General features: G+C 49.4%; 1 protein-coding gene across 1 annotated transcript in view; it reads right to left on the bottom strand.

Moving 5' to 3' along the window:
* The window catches only part of MYO18B (myosin XVIIIB), a 183,580-nt gene extending 158,686 nt beyond the window's left edge, over positions 1–24,894 (bottom strand). Inside the window, exons 1-9 of the mRNA XM_077834845.1 lie at positions 24,882–24,894; positions 21,103–21,822; positions 20,514–20,577; positions 18,667–18,779; positions 17,695–17,871; positions 16,288–16,486; positions 13,578–13,720; positions 10,813–10,913; positions 6,807–6,870 (exon numbers count right to left, since the gene is read on the bottom strand). Coding sequence (XP_077690971.1) covers positions 6,807–6,870; positions 10,813–10,913; positions 13,578–13,720; positions 16,288–16,486; positions 17,695–17,871; positions 18,667–18,779; positions 20,514–20,577; positions 21,103–21,747 — 1,506 coding nt within the window. The 5' untranslated portion in view covers positions 21,748–21,822; positions 24,882–24,894. The remainder of the gene's footprint in view (positions 1–6,806; positions 6,871–10,812; positions 10,914–13,577; positions 13,721–16,287; positions 16,487–17,694; positions 17,872–18,666; positions 18,780–20,513; positions 20,578–21,102; positions 21,823–24,881) is intronic.
* Positions 24,895–25,097: the final 203 nt, after the last annotated feature.

The raw sequence follows: 25,097 nt of genomic DNA, 5'->3' as shown, positions 1-25,097 counted from the left end.
CACTAAGTGCCCTCTCTACCGGTGACATTTCCCTGGGCTCCTTCTCCCTCAGAGCAGAGGGCAACACAACCCCTCAAGCTGGCTTGCTTGGTTGCCTGTCCCATTGGCTGTGCTCTCGAAAGCAGCTGTGAGCACAGTCACTGTTACAGCCCGACAGCACCAGGCCAGCTGGCCAAGGGCAGCGATTCTGGTTCCCGGGGCGTTTCAATATTTGGACATTTGGTTTCAGAACCAAACCAAATTTTTCCACATTTCCCACAAAGCAGAACTTCAAAAGAAGTAACGTTTCAGAAACGCCAACGAATGGTGATTCTGAAAAAAAGTATGCTCCCCAGGCCCCCAGCTGCTGAAAGCAATACTCAGTTTGCACGGCAGGCTACCCCAGAGCCCTGAACCTCGAAGCCCTGGGGTTCCCAGCAGCCCGCCAGGCAAGCTGGCAGGGAACCAGGCAGACAGGGCTCCGCCACCCCTCTACCTGCAATTCAATGAAAATTCCCCAAACTTTTTTCACAAAACATTTTGGGTTTGACAAACTGGCATTTGTTGACAAAACTCTGCTTCACCTGAAAATTTCTAAGCAGCCCTACTCAGCTTGCAATGGACACTGAGGCCAGGGAATCAGCAAGGGACTGCAGTGTATAGGCTAACTTTAGGGGGCTTTACCTGGAGAAAATGCAAAGTTCCCTGAGCGTTTAATGCCATATGACCATGTGCAGCCGATCTCATTTTATTTCATACCAGTTCCCATCACTCGTCCATGGAGCTGCACTGTAACTTTGCAGGGGTTGGGGTGAAGCTTGGGTTTCGTTTGCAACCAGAAGTTTTGCTTTGAATTAGACCAGTTTGGGGTGCAGGAATCAAGACCAGGCAACCAGGCAAGATCAGAAACCAGCCCTAGGGACTTAGCCAGTCTTTATGTTGACTTAATAAAACCATCGTATTGATTCAGGGTAGGGTCACGTTGGGAAAGGGTTACAACCAGCCTTCAGATGGCTCAGAGGGGAACTCAGTTGCAGGATCCAGCTCTGATTCCTCCTGACTTCATGGGGTATTTAGTTCTTGGTCCCAGGGGATAGCTTGTGAATACTTGCCGGGCTTCCTCCCCTGAGCTGCAGCTTCTGCAGGAATCTCTGATAAGCAGCATGGTGCCGCATGCATGCTGCAGTGGCTCTTGTTCCTTGTTTCAATGTCACCCGTTAGTCTCTCTCCATCTGCACCTCAAGAGCAAAGCAAAAGCTTCTCCGTGTTTTGAATGTCACTGCAGTTCAGTCCCAGGGACAGGAGGATATACTGGTGGAAAGGGATTTTCACAGATATATTTAATAAAGACATAGATGTATGCTGTCGATGGATACGTACCTATTCCCCACATATATACACATAGCTATAATCTCAACAGGAACTGGCAGCCAGGGAGCTAGTCCTCCCTTGTTTTAGCAAATATTTTGGAAACTGACCACAACACACAATAAATCAACCAGCGCTAATTGGTGTCCAATTTCAATCCCTTGACAAATGATCCCTGATGTAGGCTCAGAGTGCCACCCCGTCCAAAACACGTATTATGCACAATTCTGAGACACAAAACTCCTGTTTTACTGCCCAAGAGTTTGCCCAGCTTTTGCCTCCCTACAGTCTCCCCAGAGAAACTCACCTTGACACAATTACCCAGCTTGATACAATCCTCCTTTTACTTCAAACATGTCAAAGCTGGTTGCCCCCAGTAAGGATAGCTGTGTCTTATATTTTAGGCAAACGCATCATGAAGGACCCATACAAGCACAGCGGGCTCCAAATAGCTGTGTTTACTGGATATATACAACATGCATGACTTAGCTGCATATACATTGCTCTGCCGTTAGGGTTCTGGCGGCTGCTAAAACCCAGAACATGGTGAGCACCACTAGAGGGCTCACTAGCTATTTAAAGAGATGCTACCCTATTCCCACACTCTACACGGCCTCAGGTTAGGACTTTCAAAGGTGCCTATTGGAGACCCAGCCTACAAATCTAGAGCACATTTGACATAAGCCATTTCTGAGATATCTCCAAGCAAAAAAGGACTCCGGGTTTTTATTCCATTGATAAAACAGCACACAACAAAACAAGGTCACACACATTTTCATTTTTATGCTTGGCTAATTCAAAAACAGCCTAATGGATCTGTCCCAAAGGAAGAGTCACCTTTACATTGAGAACAAGCATGAAGGATTTCAGGCCAAAGGGTACATGCCTGGCATAAGAGCTTATAATGAAAGTGTCTTTCCAACCCTAACAACTGCATCGCTATCATAAAGCTGCACTGTCTAGAATGGTGCAATTTGTTTTCAGCTCACCCTGCTGCAGAATCTAAAAATAACCCTGCCCCGCCCTCAATTGCTAGGGGTGGGTGTGAAGGTTTTTCCTTTTTATTATTAGCCCCTGGGTCTGCCACACGTAGTACACAATCAGCATAAATCCGTGTTGTTTCCTTGATACCCCAACGGCAGTATTCACAGCCACCACAGAGAAATATGAAGCATCACTGAGGGAGACGTCCTGTCTGCTTCTCCTCCAGGACCGTGCTAATCTGAATAGGAGGCACAAAATACGCCCTGGTTTGTGACAACAGCCAGAAATGCAGCTGGGCTTTGCTTCATCCACATTAGGACACCAGCTCTCTTGCAGCATGCACCATTGCAGAGCACAACCCAGCACATCCAACCACTGGGCTGGCCACTGGAAATCGGGAAGTCCTTGGTACCTAGGAAGTCACCGCTCTGTCTGAGTCATGCCTTTGTATTGGTGGCTCAGCCACTGTGAAAGGAACAGGAACTGCCTGGGGAAATGGCTGTTGTGACTTTCCTGCTAATTTCTTTTCCACACCCCTGGGCACGCCTTAACTCTTTATGCAGCCAGGAGCTGAGCAGCTGGAAGAGGCCTCAGGGAGCTCCGTCTGCGTAGAACAAGGCAATATCGTTTCAGGAACAGATCCAGCTCCAAACCCAACCAAAGATCACACGGGCCATCTGGTGGTGCTTGGCAGTGGATGCTCCTGCAGCCCAGTCCAAGCCTAACATCTCAATTTGGTTTAAAAAGGGCCTTTTGCAACGCAGGGAAAGCTTCCCGACTGATCTCACTGACCAGGAAGTAAAGCTGATGGAGAGGATGTGCATTTCTGTTTGTCTTGCCACATTTGCCTGTTATCGGAGATCACAGACCCCTACACACATGCACCTGGAATGGGTCAGAGATTAGAAAACCCATTCTGCAGTGCACGGGTTCCCACTGCATGGTGGGCAGCATGTCAGCCATCTGCAGATTAAAGCTCTCTAACAGGCACCGACACCATGGACCACAAGGCATCTGCAAATGCCGCTGCAGTCCAGCAAGCCACTAATCCCCGGATTGACTGTCCCAGATAGCACAAACTGGCAGAGAGGCTCATTAGAGCTCTGAAGGAGCCAGTAGACTCCTTGGATGCATTGCCCAGAGATTGTCAGACTCCTGCCTGCATTTCCAGGGAGATTCCTTGCATTTTAATTCTTTTCACTTTGCTGATTTGCTAAGACTAAAGAAATGTGCACACTGAAGAGTACACTGATGGAATTGAGGCAACATTAGCAGGCTGGTTTAAATATGCACCATTTTCATTTTTCTATACTGACTGTTAATTAGGTCACTTTCCTTCATATATTTGCCACATTAACAGTGCTAGGGAGGAAGAAGTGAAACCTAGAGAGATCAGTGAGTGGGAGAAACGAATAAAAAATCCCCCACTTTGTACTGAAAGACTTCAGCTAGCACAGTGAAGAGCATCATATATCGGTTTTGTGACACAGGCGTCAACTAAAACGTAACTCAAGAAGCCCTTTGCCTGGTGCAGCGTCTCAGAGATCACAGCCTGAATCCCTGTTAATCCCATGGGCAGCAGAGCAACAATGAAGAAAGGAGAAAAGAAATACCCCAACTCTGTGTCCTTTCCTTTTCAATTTCAGATTCACAAATGCAGGTGGATCCAGCTCTCCCCACCCACTGCTGCCAAAGATACACTGCACCTACGGAGCTGGTCAGTCACTCGCATCTGCCTGTTATGCACTGTGGGGCTGAAAAAAATGAGCCAGCAGCACTAGTGAGAGGAATTGTCCACAGGGAGGATATCTGCAGTTCTATCCAAATCTGGGCACTCTGGAACAGAAGGAAGGAATGATGAAAGAAGGTCATTACGCTGGGAAATAGGCAGCTTCCATTTTAACCCTGTGAAAGCTGAGCTCGTTGCCTGGTGCATTAGCAGTGATCAATAACAGGCCGTGCCCTGCCAAACCTGGAAACTCCACCCAGCCTGTGGCCAAGGGATCAATTGCAGAGCAACTCATTTGTCTGGCCCTTGGATTTGATTAACAGCTACATAATGAAGACTGAAATTTGAATTGTACCAAAAGCTGATATAACTGTAAATTGCTGTGATTCAATCCAGTGCTTTGGTAAAATGCCTAATACCCGCAAACAGCTAAAACTAATAAGGAGCAGATGATGAAAACCAAGTGTAGTTCTAGCCCCTAAAAATATTATTCTGATGTTCTCCAAAGCATGATCTCACCCATCTGAGAACTACTGTCGCAAGGAAATATCAGGAATTATTCACACATATTTAGAACAGTACGTTCTGTCTGATTTAACTGAATCAGTGATGTTAGAGGCCGACATATTTCCTTAAAGGTGCTGCAGTGAGTGCCTGAATTTCGAAATACAAGGTTGAGACAAACTCTAATCCAGCAGGATGCTAGACTGCTCCACTACAGACACCAAGAAACCAGTGGCCCACAATCCCCCAGTCTCTGCCTGCTCCCTCTGCTTCCCTTCACCAGCCCTCCCTCAGATCAGCTAGCAGTGCCTTCCGGGTACCCACTGTAAAGCTGTGCTAAGGAATTTCAGCTCCTTCACTTGCACTGTCCCCCACTGCACTGCCTCATCCCTCACCACCCCAACAGAGCTCAGCATAACCCAGCACAAGACAAGGGCCGTTCTGGAGCCTGTCGCAGTATCTAGCACTGGGAGCCAAAATGAGAAGTGTGTGTCAAAGTCACTGTGTGCTCGGACCAAGGCGACAGCTCCAGACTGGGGGGTCCCAATCACTGCAAGATCTTCTACCTAACTAGCCAGCCGGATGCCAAGGCGCACTGCGTTACTACAGCTATTACTGCTAGTATTTACTATTGACATTACCAGAGCGGCTAGGAGCCCGAGCCAAGGACCAGGACCCAGTTGTGCTAGGTGCTGTACAGACAGAGTGAACAGATGGGCCTGTCTCAAGGAGCTTACAAGAGAAGAGATGATAGATAGATAGATAGATAGATAGATAGATAGATAGATAGATAGATAGATAGATACTGCGAGGGGAGCACTCAGAACCAATGACACAGTATCCGTCAGCACGATACCCAGTGCTCTCAGCACAGCCGGGGCTAGCCATTGTCAGGTTTTATGTACGCGTCCTGGTAAACGAGAGTTTTACGGGGGGATTTGAAGCAGGTAGCTTAGCAGGGGATTATGGGAAGCTCCTCCAAAGTACGAGGGCCGTGTAGAAGCAACCACAAAGGTGCCTGTTGAGAAATGTACCAAGTGGATGATGGAGGCTGGCACCGCTGGCTGATCAGAGGTGGGAGTCGACGTTCTGGTGTCATGGTATGGGTCTGGGACAGGCCAGCAGCGAATCAGGCCACTGGAGACTCCATAGTCACCCCTCTCTCTTCCCACAGAGCGGTATGAAGAGATTGGGTCTTGCAGTCCAGAAAACCATTTTCACACTATTTAACAAATAAACTCAGCTCCTTCTGACGCACTCCCTGGCTCCTCGCCTGCTCTCCTGTGCACCCAAGCTAATGACACACCACCCACTTTTCCATCCATGACTGAGAAGAAATGCAAACTCCATCCGAATTGGGAGCCAGTGGGTGTGACGAAGGCACTTGTTCTTGAGCCTCCCAAGAGAGACAGCTGTATTTTAGAGAAAATGTATAGTCCATCCATCCTGAAATGAACTGTCCATTCAAGGAAGGAGGTGCTGTGCAAGTAATTCAGAGGTTTCTTGCTCCCAGGATTTGGTTCAGACCCCTGCACCCTAACTCTGAAATTGAGAGGTAGAGCCAGTCCAATTTTTTCAATGAAATGTCTTTTCATCAGAAAATGTTGAATCGCTAAAAACAAAACTTGCCATGGAAAAGTGTCATTGTCAATGAAAGTGTCATTGGGGAGGTTTCTCAGGTCCAGGATATTTCTGGTCAGAGAGAGAGAGAATGGCCAGTAGCCTTGAGAGCACTCCCCTGGGATGCGAGAGGCCCAGTGAAAGTCCTGACTCTGAAGCAGGAGCACTCGCTCTCTGGTTTTTATACGAACGTGGAACAAAAACAAATGTGGAAATTTAATTTTTTTTTCACAAAGCCAAATTCTTGTTTTCCAGCCGGTCTATTCAGGAGCCACATTAGGTTCAAAATGTCTCAGGGAAGTTCAGGGTCTGTGCATTCCATACATCACATGATGACCCCTAAATTTTCTGTTTAGACCTCCATGACACTACATGGGAAGGGTCCACCTCGGCTGGGCAGGTAATTTCATCTGAGGAGTATTGCTCTGCTAATGCACAGCTGACAAACTCTCCACCTGCAGCATATTTCTAAAACCAGAGGAAGTGTCATTTCAAAGGTTCATGCCTAGGAGCAACACTCTTGTCACATGGTGCATCGGAACAAAGCCATGCACACCAAACAGCGCTGTACAAAACAGTCCAGGGAAAAGCAATACAGGCAAAGCAGGAGGTAATGCCCTACCTTCGAACACGGCCCAATTCCAAAGGAGTTGCTCTCAGCCATCTGGTGCAAGTGCAGCATCGTCCTGAAAGCAGTTATGAAAAATGAAAATTAAACCACACCTCAGTGCTACCTGATCGGTCTTATTGCTCTCAGAGGGAGCAGGATCTGGTGCACGAAAATGTGACCCAATGCAATGGCACTGAGTAGTTTTCAAAGCCACCGAAGGAGCTAATCCAATCGCTCCGCTGAGAGAGAGCGAGCATGTCTCTCTCGAGGGAGGAGGGCATATTAAACTCATGTTTTCAGGTGTGTTTCCTAAAGGCTCGTGCTATTAGAAATGCTTCTCTGTGCCCTTTTCGAGATCATCAAGCCCAAAGGAGTATTGCAAACTTCACTCTAGAAAGGCCTTCACTGGCCAGCAGTTTCAACTCCTTTCGCCAAAGCAAATTCTCTCCAATTCCCATCTTTGTTTCCTGATTTCTGAGTGCTAGTCCCCCCCTTGCAGTCCATGCTGCATGCACAAGATGTACAAACATACTTGACACTTCCTTTCCCTCCCTTTGATAAGTAACTCATTGGGTTTGGAGGCGAGGTGATTAATAAAGGCTCCTAGCCATGTACGGGTTTATACCTCCAGTCCTGCAATTACCAACTCCACAATACAAATCACATGCTAGTGAGCTATTCTGTTGTAGTGTGAATTCACTACCATGCTGTACGGTATCGCACAGGGTCAGCATTGCAGTCACAACCCAGCTTTGCAGATACGAACCAGGGTGCCCACATGGTTCCGTGAAAGGGAGATGGGGAATTCCAGGAACCACATGGGCCAGCTAAAGCAAACAGAGCTCAGGCCTCCTGGGTTCCAGGGCATTCGTTCCTTGGTGTGTATGGAGCGCTGCAGGTACGAGGGGAGATGGCCCTGCCAGCGGAGTCAACAATCAGTGGGACTATTTCTGTAGCAGAGGGCGAATTAACTTGGGTCGGGTGCAGCCCAGAGTTATTAGGTGGGAGGTGAAATCATTCAAATAAAATGAAAAGTGACCCAAACTGGCATCCAGAATTCAATTATTTGTGTGTGTGTTAAACTGTTAACTGAATTTTTTGGGAATTATTTTTCATTTTCTTCTGATTCGCCCAATCCTGGTTTTAGCCAAGATGCAAAAGCGCCAGAAGTCTCCTGCCCGAACCTGTTCTCTGAAGATTTCTCGCTCAATTGCACACTCAAATCTCTGAAAGTGATCACTCCACACCCCGGAACCTTTAACGTTTGCTCACTTCCCCTAAGAAGACACCCGGAAACAAACTCCCTATAATACAATGCCCTGATTTCTGTTGCTTATGTGCCTTTGTTGTCCAATCTCATTCTATCAGACAACAGATTAACAAACAGGCCAAAACTAAAATCAAATGCTGTGTGGGGAAATCATTTCATAGGTATTCTGCTCCCTCTGCTGGGGAAATCAGAGTCCCTCAGTACGGTTCCAGAGCCTAATTCCCATCCCCTGACTATATCATGTTGATTTGTCTGATCCTACAATTCTTGTTTAAAGTCTCCCTTATTAGCCCATAACAATACATCTGCCTCTAACAATAGCCTGGTCAAGGGCAATCCTGTCAAAAGACCTTTACAACAAAGCCTCTGCCAGACAGATTTTTTTTTTCACCTTCTTTATCAGCACAGAAGTGTTGTGCTTAGTGCAAGGTATCCAGGATGATCTGCACTATACGTTCCAAGAATCTCTGTTCTGTATTCATCCCTCATCACAGAGAACTGGAAAACGCTTTCACAAAGCAGCTCTTGAGTATAAATAGTGGGGGGAACAGGGGAGCCTGGAAGCAGATCCCAATGGTCTAATAGTTATCGAACAGAAAGCTATGCAGATCTGCCAACTGTGTCCATTAGCAACTCTGTGACTGAGGAGAAACATCTCAGAATTGGTGGCTTGACTCTTCTGAAGCCTGTACACATTTTGTGCATGGAAGCGCCTATCGACCTAGCTGGCTATACTCTCGATTTACACCCGTGTACACAAGAGGAGAATAAGGCCCACTCTCTCATTGGTGTAATACTCCTTTGACCCATATTTCTAAGTGCGTCACTTTTATCTAGCATCTCTCTCCACACACACACACAGAGCTCCCTGCCGAAACCTCATCACGTCTAGCTGTTGAAGAGTCTAATGTATCCACCCTTCTGTCTAGGGGATACATCTCGTTATTGAAATGGACTTTTTGTAATAATAAAGGGACATGGAAACCACAGTGCCCATCACCCAGCTGAGAACTCGTACCTTCAAAGGCACTGGGTCATGGTACAGCTGACTACTAATGAATGTCGGAGGAGCAAGTGAGGGGAAATGTGCTGTATGAAATATTGATCGGGTGCAAGATCTCAGTCTCGTGTGCTGAGGTTTGCAGTGGTGAGGTTATATTTGCAGACAGTACTGCACCTCCACAAGGGATGACCCAAGTGACCAGCACACTGAAATGTTGTGATTTGTAGCCTTTTTTTAAAACTTATACCTGAACACCGTTCTCTGAGTGTAATCAGAGGGGCTTGCACAATTGGCTAGAAGAGTCTAAATGGACCTATGCAGTGAAGATCTCCTCCTGACCTGCTATACTGCAAGATCGTAACTTCTGTACATTGTTACTTAACCGGCAGCTACTGGTTAGAGAACATGAGTTCGGCCTCTGTCTCCCACAGCCATGAAAGGATTTTCCTGACATTCCCTGAGGAATGGCTCCTGGACTCAACCTGTGGAATATTCCTGCAGGAGCTGGGAGGAAAGAACTGAACTGCTTTTCATTCCTCTCTCTGGAAAGGGACGGACTGTAAGAGAGAGCTGAACACACACATCACTGCCCCACAATGGCAAAGAAATCGCCCTCTTCATTGGGATTCAGCTGCCAGTGCAGGAGAAAGGGAGTCCTTTGGGTTAGTCTGACCTCTGGGCCTCAGCGCTGCTTGAGGAGCTAGCAGACCTCAGCCCTGACAGGACCCCAGCCCAGGGTCTCCTCCAGCTGTGCCTCTCTCACACAGGTTTATTACCCCGCACAAGACACAGCAACAGATTAGCACCAAGATCCTGACCTCCCTTGGCTGGTGTTTTTCACCACATAATAGGGACTGTTTGCCAGGAAGTGCTAAAAGAGCCTATTTATTTAGAGAGGCTCATCTTTCCCTGACTGGTAACCCAGCTAGAGAGACCAATAGCTCTCAGCACAAACAGAAACAGACAGGAGAGAGATTGCTAGAATCCCCCCTAGTCCATACGTGTTTCTCACAGGCTCCATTCTTGCCTGGAAGCCTCTGAACAGAGCCTTGTATCCCGCCCTACTGTCCCCTCCAATGCAAGAATTAACTAGCCCTTTCCTTGCCTGCTGTCCTCGCCCACCCATCACTGCCTCCTCCTCGCCCCTCGCTATGCTGCTGCGCATTCTCTGGCGGCCCCCGTGCGCTCCTTTGGGTTCGTAATCCATCCCGCCCTCAGCAAACCTCCTCCAGGGACTTACTTGGGTGCACTCAGGATTGTAGAAATGTGGGACCTCAAGAGGTCATCTAGTCCATCTAGTCTAGTCCAGCCTGCACTGAAGCAGGACCAAGTATTATCTAGCCCATCCCTGTCCAACCTGTTCTTAAAAACCTCCAGTAACGGGGATTCCACAACCTCCTTTGGAAGCCCGTTCCAGAGCTTGACTACCCTTACAGCTAGAAAGTGTGTCCTAAAATCAAACCTCAATCTCCCTGGCTGCACGCGATGACCTTGCTGAGGTTGGTCCCATTGCTGTAGGGAACAGTTTGTCCCTCAGTCTGTCTTCATGAACCCGTCCCCTGGGGAGGGTAGATATTAACACGTCTCACTCCCTCACCCCCATCCAATCTTGTTAGACCAGTCTGTGCTGGATGCGTCACTTCAAGTGGCCCCATCACCATGGCATCTAGCCATGAGTGCATGGCAGAAAGCTATTGCACACAGACACACCAGATTTCGTCCCACCCATGTAGCCTCAGCTATACCTGTGAGCCATGTCCAGGCCTGCCAGCATCTGAGAAAAGACACTGAAGTTGCTCTCTCCTTCTGGTTGCTGTGCAACACGGACCCTTTCCAACAGCATCGTCTGGCAGAGGAAAGAAAGAGAAGGTCAGCATCCACTCCCCAGCCTGCAATCCCCGCCCAGGGCCAGCCGAGCCCAGAGGCTGTGAAACCCAGACTGGCTGGGAATAGCCAAATGACCATCGTACATTGTGACGGCAGGGGTTCTTTACGCCAAACGCCCATCGCTGGCCAGATCAGAGTCACCGAGGAGTGAGCCAGACCCACAGGCCTGGGGATAGGATGATGCCACCTGGATTTTTAACATATTTTGTATTTGGACAAAAGATTAAAGCTTTTGAAAATGGATTATTTGAGAGACCAAATTTTTCTCTGGGTTACACCAGCCCAACACCCCTGCGAAGTAACTGGTGTAACTGAGAGGAGGATTTAGCCCAAGGCATGAAGGGGTAAAACTTTCAACAGCATGTAAGGGACTTTCAGTGGAACTTGGGCTTTACATCACCTAGGCGCTGTTGAAAACGCTAACGACCACTCAAATGATACTTTCCTTTGTATCCCAGGGACAGGCAAACCATTCCAGAACTGGAAATGAGCCTGAACCAAACTCTTTGACCTTTATTATTTTTTATGGCTGAGTGCTCCTGCCTTTGCAGCTGAAGCGCCAACCTACTGCAAAGAGCCAATTCTTGTGATAGTTTCCCCATAGAGCTGCAGATGATTATCCGCTATGCAGTGCCAGAGAGCAGTGCATGTTCAGATGGCTTGGACACATCTCCCCACGCACTCAGTGCTGAGCCGAGCCAAGCCAAGCCAATCCTGCCAGCAGAGAGGGGGTGGAGCCTGGCAGCTTCGCCATCACTGCTTACTACAAAGACTTGCTCTTGGAAATCGGGGACACTCCTGGTCAGTGACTCCTTGCTGCTCTCCCCTCTATGCTGGGAACAGCCTTCTCCACACTGCCGTTAACTTCCCAACTCATCCACAGTTAGCCCTGGCAACCTGACCTGTACACACAGGAAGCCAAGGGGGGTTATGTTGCTACATGGACACCTTGGTGAGTTGAAGGGAAAAGAAAGACAGAAAAGCCTCCATCACCTGGAGCGTCTCTCCATGCACACAATAACTGGCCTTTTTCAAACTCAGGGATTCAGGGAATTTAATCTCGGAAGAAGAACTGATGCAGCGGATTTCCAGGAGCATTAGAAATGGAAATAGTGAGAGAGCCAAAGTCAGCCTTGAGCTGCACCAGGGGTGTCTCTTCTAGTCTGCCCCGTCCCAGGCGGGTGCAGGGCTGGTTCCCTTCTTGCGGCTCAGCAGAGGGGCCCAGCCAGTGCACTCACGGGAATGTTCCAGCCCCGAGGCAAGGTCTGCTAGCTCTGTGGCAGGGCCAGAGCCGTAGGAAGCATGTGCCAGTGACATGCAGGGAGTATTTGCTGCTTGATTCTTGGTCCCTGGGATTCCCACCCAAGCAGCTCAGCTCCTGAGAACAAGGGCAGAGCTTTGCTTCCCTTACCGGCAGTGATAATGAAAGCAGATAGAGGCTTCTGTTTAATTTCACGGTCAACATGTACGGTGCTGCTAATTAAATGCCAAATTATAGATTTACTTATGCATATTTCACACCAGTCCCACTCTGCTTGTCTCCCCAAGAGGAGGTGGCTGGTTACTGGCTGCTGTGGGGCCCAGCGGCATCACTGAAAAGCTCCTGCTTAGCAGGAATTTGGATGACCTAAGTCTAATGCTGGACAGATGAGAGACGGGGGACACAGGCAGGGCTGCAGCTGCCATTGTCCCTCCTGGCAGCAAATAGGTAGAGCCATTTTCCATTAAATACACAGAAACCAGCTGCCAGTCAGCGCTCAGGCCGCCGCCGTCACCCCAGGTTCTGAGGTGCTTTGGCTTGTCTCAGAGCAGCGGAGAATCCAGAGCCGCGGACAGCGGGTGCAGATGTTACTTGTTGCCTATTAACTGAATGTTCCACCAGGACACTCCTTGTGGCAGGGGTGGCCTTGCTTTCAGATCCATTTTTTAATCAGCTTATTTTCTCCAGGGTTCGTATTCCACAGGACAATGCAAACGCTTTCTGGTTTGTTAACCGGGTCTGGCAACACTCCCTCGGCATCGCCTGGCACTAAGTACTGGACTCAAAGCAGGGACTCCAGTTCTAACCATGGCCCTAGTGGCCTTGGGCAGGCTGCTCCCCTCTGCCTTGGCCTCCACACAATGCTGACCCTCCATGCAGGGGTTTGCCAGGGTTAAGCAGCTGACACCAGAAGAGTGCTCTGCAAGGACTCAGTCGGATGATGACTGTACCAACCATGGAGTGAAGGGGTCTGCATGAAAAGCAGCTGACCATCGCTCTACCATGCACATGGTCCAGGAATAGCCCCCAGAATTCTCACACCCCGTTAGACCACAAGTAAGGGAGAAGTTTTATAGAGATGCTTTACTGGGCAGCACTTGCATTCCCCTTTACCTCCTATAAACCTCCACCCATTCATGTCCCCAGCAGGAAACTCCATGCATTTCCACAACTGCTGGGTGACCGCGGGGATTACTGTGTGGTGCTGCCAGAGAGGACCAACCCTGCACCTGGCATACAAGGACACCGAAGAATTGCAGTAGGTCTCCTTTGGTCACTTGAGCTCTCCCACCTTGCCAGTGGAAGAGCCTGGCACTGTGCAGCACCTGACCTGGATGCGGTAGCAGGGACATGCAGCGTTACCTGGAGGTGAGCAGCTGTTATTCGGCCTGTGGCGTTGAAATCCAGCGACACGACCATGGAGAAGCGAGTAGAGGTGCTGTTGTGACAGGTGGTCACTGTCCCAAAGGCTTTGAGGATTATGAACATGGCCTGAATCTTCTCCACTGCAAAAATCAAGACAAACAATCTGGTCTGCAACAAGCTGGCTGTAACAGAACATTGCATGCTTGCCCGGTTCGAATCCCAGCTCTCCATCTCCCTGGGCCCCAGTGCGTCAGCTATACATGGCTGCTGCTATCCCAAAAGCATTCATGTTCTTCGCTGAAAATCAGACCCTCCTCCAAGTCGCAACTCCCAAGGCCATCTCTTTGGGTCCTGCACTGATGGGCCCGCAAGGCACAGACTCTCTTAGCAGGGAAGACTGTGATGACACTGTGGAGGTTGCTGGCTCACCATTCTGTTTATCCCTTGGGAAGGCCTTCATTTTTGCATGCCAGGCCATTGGGTAAACCTAGATCAGAAAATGTTTAATTTATTTATTTATTTGATTTTAAAAAGTCATCTGTAGGTGCCATCCAGGCTGCGGTCTCCTGCCCCAGCAATAAAACAATACAATGTAAATGTAGACCAGGGACTATCCATAAATGGAGACATCTCAATCCACACCCTCCTCCACAGCCTTACCAGAGGGAGGGGAAGAGATGCTGGAAAGCCTAGCAAACCCAGGCTCTGGGGAAACGGGGTGAGGGAGCAAATTCTAAAATCATTCCAAAATGTTACTGCACCTGGAGCATTGGAGACAGGCACACTACACATGTAGAAGGGATAAATTAATACGTATTCTTCCTTTCCCCTTTGTGCAAAAAAAAAAATTAAAAAAAAAAAATGCAACCACACTGTGTCAGGTTCCACAGCCATCACGCTGCAGCTGAATCGACTTCACAGTCAACGGCCAGGAGAGCACCCAGAACCTCATGTATCAGAAGCACTGGCTCCGAGAACCTCTGTTCGTCAGAATGGTGCTAGGACTTTGCACGAACAGGAACACAAAGGTTGGGGGATTCCACTCGCATAACTGGAGAGGACTGTCCGGCCCTTTTCATTCCTATCTGTGATCAGTTCTGTGCACACATGGGAGAAGTTCCCCATAAACATCCACACAGAGCCACCTCCTTGCCCTCCTCCATATCCTTCCTTGACACGCTCCTCTGCCCTGAAGTCTGCAAAACCTTGGCCTTTACAGACCCATGTGGTTCTCACTGAAGTAATAAACTTGGTGATTGGTTCAGAATAACTAAGTGTCCTGATCTGGGAAATATTGTCCAAGGTAAAAGTAGACCTGAAAAAGAACCTAGTATTAACACTAATGAGCTACTGCTCCTGGGACTCAATACAAAGGAATTATCCTTATTACATTCCATTCACATAGTGGCTGTCACATTTATCCAGTTGGAAAATATAGTTTGTTAGATTTCAGCTTTAACAAAATCTCATCAGCACCTTGGTAAATTCATAAAACTGGCCCGTACTCACTCTTGCAGTATGCTGAGCCCACTGCTTGCAATGCTGAGCCAAACTAAAATTAATTATAATGATCTGTATTATGGCAGCACCCAGCAGCCCCAGTTAGAGACCAGGCTCCACTGTACAAACACAGGAGAGGCCTCTGCCCCCAACAGCTTACACAGAAATGTCGGGCTGAAAGGGTCCTCCAGAGCTCATCAGGTCCAGGCCCTGGCACTGAGGCAGGATTGAGTAAATAGACCATCCCCGGTAGGGGTTTGTCCAACCTGTCTTTAAAAATCTCCAGTGACGGGAATTCCACAGCCTCCTATGGAAGCCTGTTCCAGAGCTCAACTATTGTACAGCTAAGAAGTTTTTTCTACTAGCTAACCTCAATCTCCCTTGCTGCAGATTAAGCCCATGATTTCTTGTCCTAGCTTCAGTGGACAGGGAGAACAATTGATCACCCTCCTCTGTATAATATCCCTTAACATATGTGAAGACTGTTCTCAGGTACCCGTCGCCCAGCCTTCCCCCATAACTCAGGTTTTCTAAACCTGGTATCATTTTTGTTGCTCTCCTCTGAACTCTCTCCAATTTGTCCAAATCTTTCCTAGAGTGTGGCACCCAGACCTGGACACAGTACTCCCGTGGAGACCTCACCAGTGCCGAGCAGAGTGGGACAGTTACCTCCTCTGTCTTACATACAACACTCCTGCTAATGCACCCCAGAATGATCTTAGCCTTTTTCACAGCTGTATCACATTGCCGACTCATATCCAGACCCCAGAGCCTTTTCAGGGGTACTACCCTCTAGCCAGTAATTCCCCATTTTGTAACATTTGTGCATTTGATTTTTCCTTCCTACATGAAGTACTTTGCACTTGTCTTTATTGAATTTCATCTTGATTTCAGACCAATTCTCCAAGTGGTCAATGTATGTATTGGACAAGACACAACAGGTAGACAGACAGATGGGGAGCACAAGTGCAGAGGAGTGTCGTCTCATTGTTCTCCCCCAGCCATTCGTCTGTCACCACCAGTTGTCTCTTGACTTGCACTTGGATTGGAAGCTGTTTGGGGCAGGGACTGTCTCTTTGTTCTGTGTTTGTACAGCGCCTAGCACAGTGGAGTCTTGGTCCATCAGTGGGCTCCCTAGGTGCAACTGCAATACCCAGAACAATAATCTGCAGACATAGCCACCCGCTGGCAGTCTCCCCAGCTGTACCTGAGACTCTGTTGTCCACGCTGCGGGCGGTGCCCACCAGGTATTCCAGAGCACTCTGGCAGCAGGTTGTTTTCCCGGCACCGCTTCTCCCCAGGGGCACAATCGCCTGGTCCTGCCGGTGCATGAGCAGGTTCCAGTAGGCTCTCTGTGCCACGGAGCTGATGTGAGGGGGCATGCTGTCTCGCTTCCCTTTGAACACCTAGAGACAGAAGGGCCGCGTGAAGGAGCTGCTCTAATGATCTCGCTGAACACGGAGTTGCCCGTTGGGGTTCTCAGACATGAAAGACTTTGAAGGTTTAATGTCAAGCCTGTCTGTTTCCATTCAGGCTGCGCTTTGTAACCCCACTGGGCTTCCCAGCAGCAGGCCCTTTCACCCTCCTTCCCTGAAGCACCCCCACCCCCCATTGCCTTGAGCCTGGCTGACGCTCGGACTGAAGAGACGGACAGTTCCAGGTGACAGGATAGGAGCATGCAAGCAGAGAGAGTCCACTGTTAATGAGCCCATTTGCTAATGAGCAGCTGTGCCATTAACAGGATTCCTCTCCTCTCTGCCCCTTCATGTCACCCACTGGCCCAATTTCCTAGAGCTCTGAGAAACTCAATTCCTGTTTTGCAGAATTTCACAGTTTCCTCTCCCTTTTCAGCGCACACCTCTCCAAAATACATCGCTTTCTTTGCAATTCCAGCAAAACAGCTCTTGTCTCACTCAAATCAGGCAAGCACACTCATCTAATGAGAACAACCATCTGAAAGGTGAAAGAAAAGGCCGGCCCCACTCAGCTTTTGCTTCGAAATGGGTCCGCTTTTATTTGAAAAGTTCATGTGAATTGGGCTTAGTTTCAAGTGCCTGATGCAAGGCAACCTCCCCCCTTGATTTTTCATGCAGCTTCGCATTTCACGACGGACACGTCTCACCCCCACTCAGTTTGCTCTGCCCTGCCGTACAGAAGGACCCACGTTCTGATCCCACCACAAGAAGGGAGGAGGCTCAGGTGTGTAAATCCCATGTGGGCTGATCAGAAAATGGAGCCCTGTGTGCTGTTGTCAGCCGATACAGAAGCTCCTATACGAGCTGAGCACAGCTCCAGCTCCCCAGCCCCTTCTCTGTTGTTAAGATGGGTCCATGGCACCACCTACTGGACACGGATGGAATCCACGGAATTCTCCTCGGAAAGGCCGCCAGGGAACAGGACATTCACTGAAGATCACTTTCCAAACTAAACAAAAAAAACCCTCTACAGCGCTTCTAAAATAGCTCCCTGTGAAATACGTGCCATAAACTGAGCATTCAATGGTGAGAGATTTGCAGCCATCTTAAATCCAAGCCCGGGAACCCATCTACCACATCTATCACACCATCATGTAGCCTCTGTATGAGACACGTCACAGGGCCAGCCCACCACTTACCTTTCCTGAGTAGCTAGTAGTGGCCCAGCTGGGCTTGAGTGCAATCAGGCTGGGTCCTGCATACGTGTTGCAGAGCTGGGACTGGTACCGGTGCTGGAGTGTGTTAATGACGCTTGATTCATTCAGACTGAGAAGTGCAGCAAGATCTTCCGTGTAATCCAGTTTGGAGGGATTGGTCTACAAAAGATAATGCGTGAGAAGCCGATTGAAGGGCCGGCTGTGCTGGAGAGACTCATTTCCTTCCTCGCAGTGCATAGCTGAGAACACTGATAACCTGGGAAACCTAACATTTCTCCAGCTCAATCCAGAGTTTCCTGTGATCACCCTTGGAATGGGGGGAGGGTGCCCAGTTAGAGACCTCACAAGATGGGACTCCCTGGGGCAGAGAAGAGGTCAGTTTTGGTGCTGCTAAATTAATATATATACCGACATACCATCCAAAATGTGCTAGACACTTTCCAAACCAATCGGAGGCCCTTCCCCAAGAGCTCACATTTTAATAGGGTTGAGTACAGTACAATTAGCTGCGAGCAGGAACCAAAATCATTGTAGAGCTCAGTAGTGTCTTGCAAAGTAGGTCGATGAACGGAGGGGACGGGGCTGCAGCAGGTCAGGAGCCATGTGGCAGCCAGAGCATCACTCCACCCCTGCTATTGCAAACTGCAGCCTGACGTGCAACAGATTCCAAGCACTGCCGCCAGTCGCAAAGGAAAGCCAATTACTGAGCAGCCCAAAAGTCTCGTAAACACAAGGAGAATCTCCAGCCACGAGACAGGACATCCACTAGGGATGGGGGCCCACGTATATCAGCATAAGCTGGTGCAGTTCCATTGACTTCAGCAGAGCTGCCCCCACCTCACAGGAGCAGTGAGGTTTGCCTTGGGGCAGAGAGACCATTTTGGCTGGGATGGAGGAAGGGGCTTTCCAGGCAGGTTTGACAGCATCCGTGGGGTTTTATTTCTGGGTACTCACCCGGTGAACGTCCTCCTCGTCCACCTCAGTGACAGTGTTGTCAACTTCTAAGCGAATCCTCACCCTCCCAGCTGGCAGTTCCGGGGTCCCCACATCTGGCTTCAGCACGGTAGCTGCAAGGGAAGCCCAAAGATGACCTCTTCCCTAAATCTGGGGCAGCTAATTACAGAGGTAGCTGAACAGGCCTGCACAAGGTCTGGTTCTTGTTCAGAGAACTACAGAGGGGCCGATTCTGGTCTCACACCAGGACTGTGCACTCGGGAACTTCTTGTGCGCACCAGCAGGATCTCCACAGTCCAAGTAGTGCCCAGTGCTTTAGAACTCACACCCCTGTCGTGCGCACAGCCTGAAGGGCTCTGCCGACACTGCAAGTGTAGACATCATGGCAGCACAGGCAGGCGTGCGCATTTGTTCTAGCCAGCACAGGTAACAGTGTGTAGATGTGGCAGAGCAGGCTTCAGCCCAGGCGAGCACTGGAGTACAGACGAAGGGTCCCTGCTGGCTGGTACTCTGGCTGCTAGTCCATGCTGAAGCCTGTTCTGCCAGTTCAGCACCGCTATGGTCACCCATGCTAACTAGATTCAAGTTAGCACAGATAAGTCGACCCACGTTGCATCCACACCTCCACTCGCAGAGGAGACGTTACGTACACACACTGCCAGAGCGAGGTAAAGGGGCCGCAGTACAAATGAGAGATTCAGGCTGGTTTATAAAACCAACTCTGAGAGCTAACAACTGTGTCCACAGAAAAAGCATCATGGGAAATACCTTAGAGCAGTGTTTCCCAAACTTGGGACACCAATTGTGCAGGGAAAGCCCCTGGCGGGCCGGGCCGGTTTGTTTACCTGCCGCGTTCGCAGGTTCGGCCGATCGCGGCTCCCACTGGCCGCGGTTCGCTGTGCCCAGCCAACGGGGGCTGCGGGAAGTGGCATGGGCCGAGGGACGTGCTGGCCGCTGCTTCCAACAGCCCCCATTGGCCGGGCCCGCCAGGGGCTTTCCCTGAACAAGCGGTGTCCCAAGTTTGGGAAACACTGCCTTAACGAATACCAAACGCTGCCTGTACTGGAAGAACGTTACAGGGGAGGGCAATATGGGCTCCAATGTTTGCATGCCTTCAGTGAGCGCGACCAACAGGAAAGAGATCCCACCAGGCATTAGCTTTGCTCTTGTACTTCAAGGGTGATATTTTTGCCTCTCTCCCCACGAGCAGCTGCAGGCTTAGTGGCACTTGCACCTTGCATGGCCCTTTGCATACAATAATCCTGTTTCACACCCTCCTGCCTGTGAGAAAGCCAGACAAGGTTTAACCCATTTCACAGATCAAGAGAAGCAAGTCATCCAAACCTAATGGGTGAATCTCTGGACAGGCTGAGCTCCCACTAACCCTTCTGGGGCTATGCAAGCTGCAGGCATTTGGCACTTTAGAGACCTGGCCAGGCAGGACTTGGCCAAGCCACACAGTGAGTCCTGACGGAGCCCAGCACAGAACCAAGAGCCCCACTCCCAGGCCCCTGCTGTAACTGCCAGACTAGGAGGAGGTCGCAGCTCGTAGGAGAGGCTCCTCTCCTGTCTGAGCCTCAGCAATGGCCACACAGGGATAGCCAGACTGGATCAGACCCGAGATCCACCTAGTCTAGCATCCTGGCTGCAGCTGTGGCCAGTGCCAGCTGCTTCAGAGGAAGAAACCCTGTAGTCTGCAGTGATTGGATTAGCTTCCCCGGGGAGGTTTCCTCCTAGCCCCCAGTGGTGCATCCAAAGCTGGAGGGTTTATCTCCCTTCCAAACAGCACCAAAGCAAATTACTCATCTTAGACATCACAGAGCGGAGATAGAGAAAATGAAAGTTACCGAGTGTAAATCCATCTTTCTGGACAAGCCAAACTTTCTCTGTTTCATACCACACGTCATGAACCTGAAGACAAAAAGACAGTCAAGTTCCTGCAGCAGGAGACAGGGAAGCAGAGGCAGTTCTGATCTGATCTCTTAAAGTCTTTGACCTTTGATCTCACACACAGTGACCATTTGCTTTCCAGCCACAGGAATTAGCACTTTCCTGTTAAAGTTCTTCATTTGCATTCCACAAGGCTTCTTTCCCGTTTGCTGGGTTACTTAGTTACAGGGGTACAGACAATGCAAATGTCTGCTAGTACATTATAACTCGGTACAGATACATGAAAACAATGCATGCAACATCCCACCCGGTTTTCATGACATTTAAACACTAAGCACATTCTTACACATTTTAACATCTGCATGCATTCTAATCAAATTGTCACTTTTAAGTCTACATAATACAATGATCTGGGACCTTAAACAGCTTTTATTTTATTTCAGGTCTCCTGTATCAAAGGGGTTTTTACTCTAACTCCACAGGGCAGGACTCTGTACACCATACTCTAGCTGTACAGCAGGACACATGGACAGGGCACCAAATCACCTTGTCTGAGTCTGTGCTTTCCTCTGGCTCCTTGATTTCTCCAGGCTCCTTCTTGTTTTCCACTGGTTCCTCCTCGATTTCTCCTGGCTTCTCCTTGACCTCCCCTTGCTCCTCCTTGATTTCTACTGGTTCTTCCTTGACCTCCCCTTGTTCCTCATTGATTTCCACTGGTTCCGCCTTGATTTCCCCTGGCTTCTCCTTGATCTCCCCTTGCCCCTTCTTGATTTCAGCCTTGATTTGGGGCTCCCACTGCTTCTTCGTTACCACCTTCTCTCTCCCTGAACTTTCAGGACATTTTCTCCTCAGTGTGTCGCCCTCCTTTGCAGGATCTTCACGGTGGCGCTGAAAATCCTTACCGGTTGTTGGAGCACCAGTAGGGGCATTTTCCCCTTTACTTTGTTCCTTAGGGCTCTGCTCAGAACTTGGAACTTTGGCAACCTTGGACTCATCTGGTGGGATTGTCTTCCCTGGTTTGGGAGTGGCCGCTGCCTTTTCAGGTGCCGGGGAGGTGGCTTTCATGATGTTGCTCCTCTTCACGACTCTCTTGAAGGGAAGAGGCTTTCTCGGTGCAAGTTCCGCAGCCACTTCCCCTTCGTGCTGCTCTCCGTTCAGGCCATTCTGCAGCAGTTGCCCTTCACTTGCCATTTCTCCTCCTACTTCAAGGATGTTCTCATCCTTTGTCACAAACTGCTGCACGTGGTGGTTGTCCTTCCCAGGAGGCTAAAAACAAAATCAAGATGAAGCGGAGCCTGTTAGCATTAAGCCTGGTGATGTTAGAGGAACAACTCACTCGGTGAATCCATCAGCCTGGATTTGGCAGCCAACAGGCACCAGGGTCCCTGCAGAAACTTGGACCTAGCTTCATCTCAGGTGCAGAGCTACAGGGGGTTGGTGAGTTGCTCTCCTCACCTGGGGGTCGAAGAGGGTTTGATTTTAGAGAGAGACTTGGAGCAACTAAAAGTAGCTTCCAATTTATAGGGATAAACTGCAGGGTCAGATCACAAATCGCGGGAACAGCAATATGCACTCGGAGCAACATTTTAAAACGCAGCTTTGTTCTTATGTCCCATTTTCAGCAGTGATCTTGGCTCCTAGCCCCCTAATTTAGGGGGACCTAGGGCCAGATTTCTGAAGTTATTTAGGTGCCTAAATGAGCAGAGGGGCAGCTCATGGGATTTGCAAAAGCCCCCCGGCTCCTGACTCCCATTGATTTCACTTTCAAGTTAGGTGACCAGGTGCTTTGGAAAACCCCGCGTGGTGCCCATCTGCTCCTTCAGGTGCCAAATACCTGTGAAAACCTGGCCCTTCTGACAATGTTACCCAGGGCCTAATCCTGCAAGCTGTTTTCATCCAGCCTGGTGCCAGCATCTCCAGTGGAGCTGAGCATGCTGAATGCCTGGCAGGACTGGACACCTAGGACTCATCCCTGCAAGGGACATAGGGCTCTAACCCTGACCCAGGGACACACGCAGCTCTTGCTTTAACATGAATATATAAGTTGGAGCCCAAACCCCTGGGGCTTAAATAGCACAGAGGCTTTGAGCAGGCCCTCTGCAGAAAGTCCTGTCGCATCCCCGGCTGCCCACATCCTGAGAGAGGGGTCTGTTTCTCCTTCCAAGCAGTCCCTGTTAACATGTCCAGTCTAGACGCTTACACTGAGCTGCAAGGTCTAGCTCCATTCCTTCACCCATTGCTCTGCTTGTCCGTGACTCGGGCAGTGGAGGTGATGGCAGGGGACATTAACAACAGCCGGGTGAGGAAGGCATTGTCACCTGGCCCTATCTATCCATTACCCTTTGGTGCCATATCTAGCTGGGGAAAACAGAATTCTTCCCCCAGGAGAAGGTCTGTTGGCTCAGGAATGGAGCTGCCATGGAACAGACTCTGCGCTTCCCTCGCCAGCTAGTCATGCCTTTGAGCCATTCGTTTTGGGCACTGACCAAGGGATCAATGTGCACCACAGAGAATTTTTCACTTTGCCTAATTTCTAGACTGGCTGTTAAGCATGTCTAGGGCAGCTAATTGCATTAGCGAAGCCTCAGCTGTACATTAATGGTGCTGAGTCTCTGCCCATGGAGTGTGCTGGCATTTGCTGAGACTAACTCCCTGTTTTCATAGCTACCCAGCAAACCCCAAGCCGGAGCCAGGCAACCCAGAAACTTCCAGGGAAATTCCAGGACAGCACGGCCTTCCGGTGACCACAGGCCACCTGGCACCTTCCCGAGGAGCCTCCCCTTGGTATCATCATTTGAAGTGCTACTTCCAATGTACACGTCCCCTGGCTGCCTCCTGACTGACCTGGTCTGGCCCTGCCACCAGGGCACCCATCCAAACAGGTTGCTTTGCATACTAGAAACAGTAGAGATTCTTTGGGATCTGGGGGGTGGTTTTATTGATGGGGCTGATCCTTTCCCACAGTCGTGGCTGCTAAGGACCCTGGGAATCTAGCTGGGATCAAGGCAGCTGGTCTGAACGGCAAGCCGGACCTCCTGGAGTAGGTCCCAAGGCTGGAAAAAGTGTAAATCAGGCCAGCATTTGGCCCCCACAGGCTCCCCAGCCCAAATAGCTTTGATTAGATTAATAGATTGTAAGGCCAGAAGGGACCACTGTGATACTCTAGTCTGACCTCCTACATAGCACAGGCCGCAGGATTTCACTGAATTCAGTCCTGTTTGAAACAGATCAGAACTTCCAGAAACACACCCAATCCTGCTTTAAAAATTACCATCAGTGCAGAATTCATCACGACGCTCGGTAAATGTTCCAGTGGTTAATTACCCTCACTGTAAAAAATGTGTACAGTACTTAATTCCCAGTCCGAATTTGTCTGGCTTCAACTTCCAACCATTAAATCTTGTTAAACATTTGTCTGCTAGACTGAAGAGCCCTTTAGCAAATTTCTGTTCTCCACGTAGGTACTTACAGACTGTGATCACCCTTAACCTTCCCTTTGTTAAGATACATAGACTTAAGGAGCTGAATGGATCACTCTATCGCATGTTTTCCAATGCTTTCATTATTTTTTGACTCTTCTCTCAACCCTCTCCAATTTATCCATTTATTACCATTTGAAGACACTGCCCTGATTCTGATTCCCGCATCTCAAGTGAAAAACTTTGCAACTAGCACCAAAAAATCATCCAGCTTCACTCCAGTGACAGCAGCCGTTGTAGAAAGACATTGGGGACTTTGGGTTTGGCATTGCTCGTGGACCAACTACAAACCTGGTTTGAGGAGCCTTGCAAGCTTACCTACCACTTTGATACTATTGTCTATTAACAAGTAGCTTTGCTAGCGAGATTCATTCCCAGTGTTTTCATCCAGGATTATCTCACATATGAAAAGGTGCCCCTGCAGTGAGGCTCTAGACTTTTGATCTGTTAGAAACACAATTGTGCAAACAAGAAAACGAGTGGTTTCTCCCCTCTTGCCCCTGGCAGCCCTCACTAAACCCAAATCTTAGCCCTCGTAATATCATGGACAACAACATTCTGCCTTTGTAGCACAGGGGCATTTTCAGGATGTACTCGTTGTCCCAGATACACAGATATTGGGGCCCTTTCAGGTTCTCAGTGGGGAATGAACCTGGGACATCCAGCACTGAAAGCACCAGCCATTGAGCTAAAGGAGCAGCTCCTCTAACTGGCAGTTGCAGTAGTCTGGTATCCTCTGGCCCAGCCAACTGTGGGGGCCACGCCATACACATTCGATGATGGAGGTTACACCAACAGCTGACCCCCAGGTTACTGAACACAGGGCACAATTCGTTCGGTACTTACGTCTTCTTTGGAGTTCAAGGTGCCTTTCTCTTTCCGTTTAGCTACCTTGGATTCTTTCTCTGTTTCCCGAACAAGCTGTTTGATGAATCCCCCAGGAATCACTGAGAAAAGTGGAGGTGGTGAGGAAGGGGGCGGACTCCGGTCCTCTTCCCTGATCTGTTTGCACAAGCAGAGGCTACATTATTTGATGTCACACCTCATGGGCCCCGGCAGAGG

Source organism: Eretmochelys imbricata, chromosome 15 (genome assembly GCF_965152235.1).
Source record: "Eretmochelys imbricata isolate rEreImb1 chromosome 15, rEreImb1.hap1, whole genome shotgun sequence".
Taxonomy (NCBI): Eukaryota; Metazoa; Chordata; order Testudines; family Cheloniidae; genus Eretmochelys; species Eretmochelys imbricata.
Note: the sequence above shows the minus strand (reverse complement) of the source record. Positions and strands in the feature narration are given on the sequence as shown.